The 8,366-nt window shown below is 39.2% G+C and overlaps 1 protein-coding gene across 8 annotated transcripts in view; it reads left to right on the top strand.

Moving 5' to 3' along the window:
• LOC106934743 (multiple PDZ domain protein-like) overlaps positions 1 to 8,366 on the top strand; it is a 69,601-nt gene that overhangs the window by 47,798 nt on the left and 13,437 nt on the right. For 6 of the 8 annotated variants that reach the window (XM_015014838.1, XM_015014836.1, XM_015014837.1 and 3 more), the window contains exons 24-31: positions 426 to 536; positions 781 to 846; positions 1,534 to 1,605; positions 2,078 to 2,177; positions 4,838 to 5,046; positions 5,569 to 5,660; positions 5,771 to 5,888; positions 5,988 to 6,080. In XM_015014838.1, coding sequence (XP_014870324.1) covers positions 426 to 536; positions 781 to 846; positions 1,534 to 1,605; positions 2,078 to 2,177; positions 4,838 to 5,046; positions 5,569 to 5,660; positions 5,771 to 5,888; positions 5,988 to 6,080 — 861 coding nt within the window. The remainder of the gene's footprint in view (positions 1 to 425; positions 537 to 780; positions 847 to 1,533; positions 1,606 to 2,077; positions 2,178 to 4,837; positions 5,047 to 5,568; positions 5,661 to 5,770; positions 5,889 to 5,987; positions 6,081 to 8,366) is intronic. The other 2 variants (XM_015014841.1, XM_015014839.1) reach the window with 2 other exon arrangements.

Raw genomic sequence — 8,366 nt, 5'->3', positions numbered from 1 at the left:
AAAACACGTAAAAAACCCACAAAGTGGGGGAAAATTAAAAAAAAAAAAAAAAAAAAAAACACACACACACACACACACACACAAGTAACACTTATTAGGCCAAACTCTGCAGTTGGACTATTTAAGATGTCTGGAGTTGACAAGATCTACAGAAGGAGTGGAACATGTGGTCAACTGATGAAGAGCAAATTCTTTGAGTAGCTGAACTATGGATGTCAAATTGATGATTTTGAACTCTTTGGAGTTATTTTATTATACCTGTGTGTTCACAGGTCCAGTTAACAGGTGAACTTCCTCAGCAAATCAGGAATTTCTTCAGCAACACGCATAGTTTTTCTGTTGTTTTTTTTTTTTTTTTTTTTTTTTTTTTTTCTAATCAAATGATAATGATAATCTAGCTTGGATGTTTTTTTTTCTTGGCCAAGGTGAGTGGCGTGGACCTGAGAGATGCCAGCCATGAGCAGGCAGTAGAAGCCATCCGCAGGGCAGGTGACACTGTGCAGCTTCTGGTTCAGTCCGGTCTGGACAGAACCCAGGTACAGCCGCTCCGAAACATTTAACCTTGACACAAGCACTACACACATTCTTCAGTGTATGTCACACTGGTACGCTCCAACAAACTTGCATCAATATTTGAAACCTGAAATCATGACGGCTGCTTGACAGATAACATATTAAATAAAGGTATCTTTTACTGATAATGTAATCAAAATTGTATTCATGTCTCGTAGTCATATAGGTTTCCATCCGCCCACTCTGCATCTTGTATTTCTCTTACAGTCTCCCAATCCCATCAATCATGAAAGACTATCTCCTACACCGCTGTGCGACTCACACAACAACAAGGTAAGGCAGGTTCGCTGCCTAGGTGAACTGTCACACTGTGATTTTTTGGCTTTGAATGTATACTTAGGTGGAAAGTTTGATTCTTTCTTCAGCTTCTGTCGATCAGGTTTATTTGCTTCCGAGTTCGAATCAGAGTTCTTTGATTTTGAGAGCCAGTCCGATACTTCAAAAATGCACTGAAGAAAAATGAGGAAGCGCGAAGAAGCAGAACCAGGACGCCCCTTCATTTTTATTTTATCCACCTTATAATAATTATAATAATGTAATAACAATGTCATTAAGTTCTCGGATGTTTCCATAGACTTTCCAAGCCAAGAAATATGACAAGAGCTGTAGGTATTAGGGAACGACATACCTTTACAATCGTGCTTTGACATAAAGCGCCATCATAGGCTGATTAAATTACGCTTCTAAACATAAACCAAACACTGCCCTGCAGAGGTAAAGAGCAGGTACTGCAGTAAATATTGAAACTCCGAACAAAACTCACCTGCTTAAAGTGAATGTCAGCCCCCACACTGTAGCAGATTCAGCAGTTTATTGAGTGACACGCACTGCATTTTATATAAAGAGTGATGAGTCATTAACACCTACTCAGAATTTTCCAAAATGTTTTTTTTTTTTTTTAGTGTGCGATTTGTGCAGCAATGCGTAGAGCTGTATCTGTGTTTCCTCCCATGATCTTAGGAGGCAGAGACTCTCAGCAGTCTGTTCCTCAGTCTTTCCCCTGCGAACCCCTTCACCCCCACCCCCTTTAAGGTTGGTGCATCGTTTAGTGTGAGTGTGCATGCGTGACTTTTACTGCAACATCTCAAAAGAAGCCTTGCGTTTGCATCAAACTAACTTGCAAGAAAGTAATTAATGTGCACATGTGTAAAGAGAACCCCTATGGTTCAAAGTCCCTTGCAGCTACCTTGTTTGCTAAAAAGTCTTTTTTTTTTTGCTTTGATGCAGATGCATAACCCTAAATAGACAGCACGCTCTTTTGAAGTTATCTTCCCATGTACTTGTGCATCTGCTACAAATAATGCATGATTCTTCTGGCCATCTTTCATGTTATTTATAGCTGGCATTAAAAACTTTGTTCATTAATTCATCTTGTTCACCAGCGTTTCCCTCTGCTTCATCAAGCACATGGAACAAGCCTCAGGGGTCATTCAGCTCATGCCTGAAGGGCCCCTGAGGCATCTCAAACTCTGCCTTTTCAATAATGCAAAAACTTCTCCCCAAGGCCCCATCGCCGACATCCGATAGAATGGATCGGCGAAGCCCCGTAAATGTCACAACAGCAGCCGATGCGGCAGCCGAGGACGGAGACGACACCGGCAGGAGTAAGTGTGCATCATAAAGACGTCATGCAGACATAAATAGGCCCGCTGCCCAAAAGCCTGGGGGAGTACCGCCACCCTCTCAAAGCTCCAGAGAGAACGAGCACATGCTGATATCGAACCTCGAAAACTACTCCCACTCCTCAAACTTTTTATTGCATGGCCACACTTGGGATTTGATACAGCAATGCAAAGTATGGCATACTGAAGTGACAAGAAAATTATAAATAGCTCAAATTTATTTATTTTTATTCTTTTTTTATTTTTACGAGTTTAAATCTGACAGATGTAGTGTATATCTGTATTCATCCCTAAATAAAATAGCTTCTCCAAACCCCTAAATAGTAAATATAGTATATTAGTGAGTGATTTCTTTTCTTTTTTTTTTTCTTTTTTTTTTTTTTGGTATTAGTGACATTTTTGACTAATATTGATGTATTAGTCAAAAATGGGAAGAGAGAGAGAGAGAGAGAGAAAGGGAAGTGACATGAAGCTACAATCCAGGGTCAGGAATCGAATCCCAGAGACGGCACCAAGGACTAACAGCTTCTGTATACAGGATGCCCTCTCAACCTCCTCTCCTCAACTAGTGTGTAATTTAATTTTAGCAAAAATCTCTGAAAACCTTGGAGGTTTATTAGAGAACATGAGGGATCAAAGATCATCATGAAGACCAAAGGACTGTGGAGGACTAAAACTGACAAAATTAAAAACAAAAGCAGAAATCTATATTTTTTTGTTTTTCCTTTTCCTTACACAAGGACACAGAAGAGAAGTCAGAGGTTACGTTTTAAAGTCAATTGAAGTGAAAACTTCAAATTATTTGCAAAACAGAATCTCACAAAGCAAAGCATTATCGTATTATCTTTCAAAAAAGTAATTATCGTCATTAGAATTGTGGTGTAATGTGAAAATGATGAAATTTAATTTGTAATGTGAGCAAGCTCCAAAAAGTGAAACAATTTTGGGATTGTTATTTTGTTGGTTTGACTATAGTGTTTCCTGTCGATTCTCTAAAGCAGTGGTCCCCAAACTATGGCCCGCGGGCCAGATCCGGCCCGCCTCCACATTTGGTCCGGCCCCCTGAACAATACCTGAGAACATTTAGATTTTTTTTTTTTCATATACTGGTATTTAATTCATAAATAGTGTTATTTCCTGGATTTTTTCTGTGAAGAACCCAGAGAGGGTTATTTGATTGTGCTTTCTAGAAAACAATAAATTTATACATTTTGGCACTCCTGCAATCGTCACACTTTTTCTGTTGCAAACTGACTCCGGCCCCCCACCAGAGAAGGGAAAAGTCATGTGGCCCTCACAGGAAAAAAGTTTGGGGACCCCTGCTCTAAAGGCATAAATTAATATTAACATATTTGTTAATATGATTGGATGGAAATATTTTTGCCTTTTTTAAAGTCTCCCTGTTACATAAACTTTTCAACTGAAGTCGCCTCTCTGATATTGAGATAAGTTATATTCTTACACCAGTGTATGGTGCTCTGACAGATTTATAATACAACATATACACAAAAACTGTCTTGATATCTAACCCTACTGCAAACCCACTAAGACATAAATAACTCTGGAGGAGATTGCACTTGTGATGCTCACAGACAATGAATTTACACAGTTTAGACATGGACATATTTTTCTGACATTTACACGGGAGACCAGCTGGCTAGAGCAGTGATCTGGCCGATTACTCTTTTGTTCCTTTGGTGGAAATGAATGTTATGACCTGGAGCTATCTTAGTGGCCACCTTGATCCTTTCCTTAAATAAAGGTTATAATTCTGGCTACAGGCAGCATTCAGAAGGCGCATAATTCATGGAGCTGTCTTCAGTGACGGAATATGACACAGTTTTGTTTCCTCTATCCTCTTTTTGCACCTGCTTCAAAAACAGAAATAGCAGGAAGGCATTCTCGCATACAAACCTCAGTGCCAGTCATATTGTTTGGCACCCCTTGGAAAATGTGTAAGAAGTCATAAAATAACACCGACATGTTCAGAAAAATCCTGCCTTTAATTTCAAGCGCATGTATTCGGTGAAGAAGTAATAATTTTTTTGTTTTTTATAAAATTGCTGATGCCCTGCCCCATAAATGCCAGGGTTATGGAACCCTGGCAGTCAATACTCATCACAGCTCTCTTTTTGTCAGTAACACAAGACCTCGTTTTTTCCCCCATAAAATTTCAAAAAGCTGGATTATGCAGACGCCAGCGGGTAACTTTAAGGTAACTTAAAATATTAATTTGAACATGTGTTTATAAGCGAGAGCATGTACGTGCATTAAAATGTTCGCTAACAGCCACAAGTTACAACTCATGCACATATAGACATGTATCCACTGGTATATCGTCATGGAAGTTCATATTCACACACACACACATGCACACACAGCACAATTATATTATATATGTGCAACGAACAGAAACCCTGACATTGTCCTCCCAGTCCACAACAAGAAATATCCCTTCCAGGCAAACTGCAGCAACACACACACACACGCGCGCACGCACACACACTGTCCTCAAGGCTGGATTGCTTCTCCACATGTCTCCAAGTGTCAGTCATTAGATGTAGTCGGCCACACTTTTTGGCTGAGCCATTATATTCTCCTCCTAACAACCCTCCTGTTTGTTAACACTCCCTCCCTGCTAGAGAAGATGCTCCAGCGCTATGGCAGCCTGTCAGGAAGGCTCCACATGATTGAGCTGGAGAAGGACCCTGCAGCTCACGGTTTGGGAATTAGACTCGCAGGCAACGAGGAGGGCTCCAGGGCACGAATGAGTGTCTGCGTGGAAGGAATAGACCCGAACGGGCCTGCTGGCTTGGATGGGAGAATACATGTTGGGGACGAGCTGCTGGAGGTAAGTAAGGTCAATAGAAATGGGGAACAAATTTGGCTGAGTTGAACAAACGACCGAAATCTTAGAAAAGAGTACTGTTATCACAAAAAGAAAAGAACTGTAACAGGAGTGAAGGAAACATAATTTGAGTTTGAGACATAAATTTGATATTAACTTTCTCCTGTAAGCGATGGATGAACACAAAAACCATCCATTTCAAACTTTTATCTGGAAAAAAATTTGGGAAACCTTTTCTGTCCAATTAAAGCTAAACACTATTTTCAGCTGGTCTGTCATATAAAATCCCAATAAGCTATAAGCTTAAGTTCTTGGTTGCAGAGTGACATTAAATGTTCAGGGGGTATGGACAATTTTTTTCTAGACACTTTAATTAGTTTTATGCTTTCAATAATTATTATTGCACATAAAATCAAAGGGCATTTTGAAAAGGCATATGCAGAGTTAGTCAAAGAAAACACAAAAAACAACTAACTCAAGGGTTGTTTCTTTTTTTTTTATCTTTTTTTTTTTTTTTCCCCCCAGATAAATGGTCAGATCTTGTACGGTCGGAGTCATCAAAATGCTACCACCATTATCAACAACGCCCCCTCTAAAGTCAAGATCATTCTCATCCGGTAAATAACCTGTTATGTGCATTTACACACCTGCTATTTCTGACAACAACAAAAAAAAATAAATAAATAAAATCACGTTTTGATGAGTTAGATTACTTTCATTTTAACAGAAATAAAGCAGGACAAATGCTGAAGAGAATCAGGAGGGAGGACGGGGACACAGTGGACTCTAAGACGGACGCTGCAGAGGGTGAATCACATGGCATCGAGCATATCGTGCTACCCCAGGTACAATACCTTTCCCCTTCATGGATGCATCTGGCTTTAATTTTTCTCAGCTTTAAACACTACATTTAAATATAAGGATTTTTTTTTTTTTTTGTCCAGGATCATGTAGGTCTGGGCCTTTGCTTCGGTGAGGACTATTCCAAAGCAGGAGTGGTTGTCAGGTCCCTGATCCAGCACGGCACTGCCAGTAAGGTGCGTCTTGAATAAAAGTACTGCTACCAAATAAATAAAAGTGTTACCAGCTCAGAGATCAAATATCCCAATTTTGCTCAACATTATTTCTTTTTCCCCAGCCAGTTTATACTAATATAACAATATGATGAGTAAATGTACTTATTTTTTGACCTATTGTCATAATTATCTAGGGCATTAAATAATGCTTTAAAAGAGGCCAAATGATTGGTACATAGTATTATTAAAACAAATGTTATACTTTTAAGTTTCTATATTGTAATACAAGAACAAGTTATGCCTAATGGATATCTAAGACAGACACATCTCTCAAATAAGGCAGTAGTTTCACAGGAAAGTAGCCTGATACCTGAAGGCTCTACTTCCTATTCTACTCAGTCACTCCAGGATTCAAAAATAACCCTGCTGTCTGAGAGTGAAACACTCTGCTGGATGTTGGTCAGAAAAGAGCTTTACCTATAAGGCGGAGGATTTCAAATACCATTCAGGGCTTTCAGGGAGTCACGGAGTAGAAAACGACTGGCATGCATCAGAAAACTGCGTCCGTTCACAACTGTAATATATTTATAAAAACAGACCGGTCTCTTATTATATACAAAAAAGCAAATTGCCTCAGTTTTTCCATCTCTTACTTTTACAATTACACCCCTAATTATGCAGCAGAAAAACAATGTCATTTCCTGTTTTTCCTAAAAATGTGTAATTTTCTGGGATTGTTGTCAAACTACACTCACTGTGCACCCTAAAGCATTGGGTCACTGCTTCAAATAATTGATTTCAGCTGTTTTAACTAACCACTTCTGTGGACATAGGTGAATAATATCCAGCACCTTGTCATGCAGATTGCTTCACAAGTGTTCATCTCTCTATAAAAAAAATAAAAAAAGTGGAAGTGAATGGAAATGACAGCAACTCTCCCACAAAAGTGGTAAAGCCATGCAAAATCACACAGCAGATTCTCCAAATGTGTGTTGCCTTCAGAGTAACTCAAGAACAGTCTGCAAAGAGGCCTGTAGGATGGGTTTCTGCTGCTTCCAAGCTGTCCATAACAAAGTACAATGTGTCCGATTCGCTGGTGTAAAGCTCTGGAGTCTGGAGCTTTTGGGCATGTGATCTCTGGCGTGACTAGTCGTGCCTGTCTTTCTGGTAATCCGGTGGACAAGGCTGGATTTGACAGATTAGCGAACACACACATCATGAAGCAAGAAGGGAGCCCTCCCTTGTTTGATGAATACCACGTAGGAGACGCATCGAACATGTAGAAGAAGTTCTGCAAGTGTGCCTGATTGTGCCATGAAATGAGGGAGTAAATTTAGACAAATACAGAAATTTGACCCAACATGTTGCTTCTAACACCCTCCAGCATGCAATTTGCCTGCAAGAATAAAAAAAAAAATGCAATTCACTGATGTGTCTGTATACTGAAAATGTGACCCTTTAATGTAATGGCTCCTGTGTTCATAGGATAGGTAACTATTAATAAACCCTACATTGGCCATCAGTTGCTTGGAACCCAATCCCTGGTGAAAATGTTGTGGCCTTTTTTTGTCTGTTTCTGCAGTCTCAGCTATACGCTGATTTAATTACCCTAATAAAAGTTTATGGTACAGTTTGGTTGAAAAATAGTCACTGCATTGCTATTTCAATAAATTGCGGGGGACGTTTATTGGAAGAAAATGTGGCATGCAAACCTACATGTGTTTGCATGCCACTGCTGTCTGAGCAGTCTCTCCCTGAATAGTGCAATGTTACGCAATATTATGCAAAGTTATGCGCTTCATTTTATTTGATTTACAGTACGCAAATTATTTTTAAAAACCCAGTTAGATTCAGATTAGGTTCCTCTTCCTTTTTTCTTGCTTTTCTTCTTTCTACCTGAAAAAACCTTATTGCGATGAAAGCAACGTTTACATGTAGTAAGTCAAAGTGCCACAGTCGTATTTGTAAGACTTACAAATCAGACTGCGACACATTTTTGTCCCAGTGGAAGTTGGGACAAAAACTTTTGCAATTATTCATATAAATTATTTTTGGCTTGTTTTTCCTACTTTAAAAATGTGTAAAGAGTCTCAGGCTCTTTATACATTTGGTAGAGATGCTCCAAAAGACTTGCAGCTGCAGTATTGACTAAGGGAAGCTAAGAGCAAATCAATGTCAGGTTTTACAAATTTGCATTTTAATAACATCTTTAGTGCCCATGTGTTACTTTCCTCTCTGGTTCACAAATGTGTAAAGCACATTTCATTGTGTGTGGTTGCAAATAACCACAAGTCGAAACCTGTGGTT

This window comes from Poecilia latipinna, unplaced genomic scaffold, assembly GCF_001443285.1.
Source record: "Poecilia latipinna isolate Pla-1442-1.1 unplaced genomic scaffold, P_latipinna-1.0 Scaffold1852, whole genome shotgun sequence".
NCBI lineage: Eukaryota > Metazoa > Chordata > Actinopteri > Cyprinodontiformes > Poeciliidae > Poecilia > Poecilia latipinna.
The sequence above is the reverse complement of the archived record's forward strand: the minus strand, read 5'-3'. Positions and strand labels throughout refer to the sequence as shown.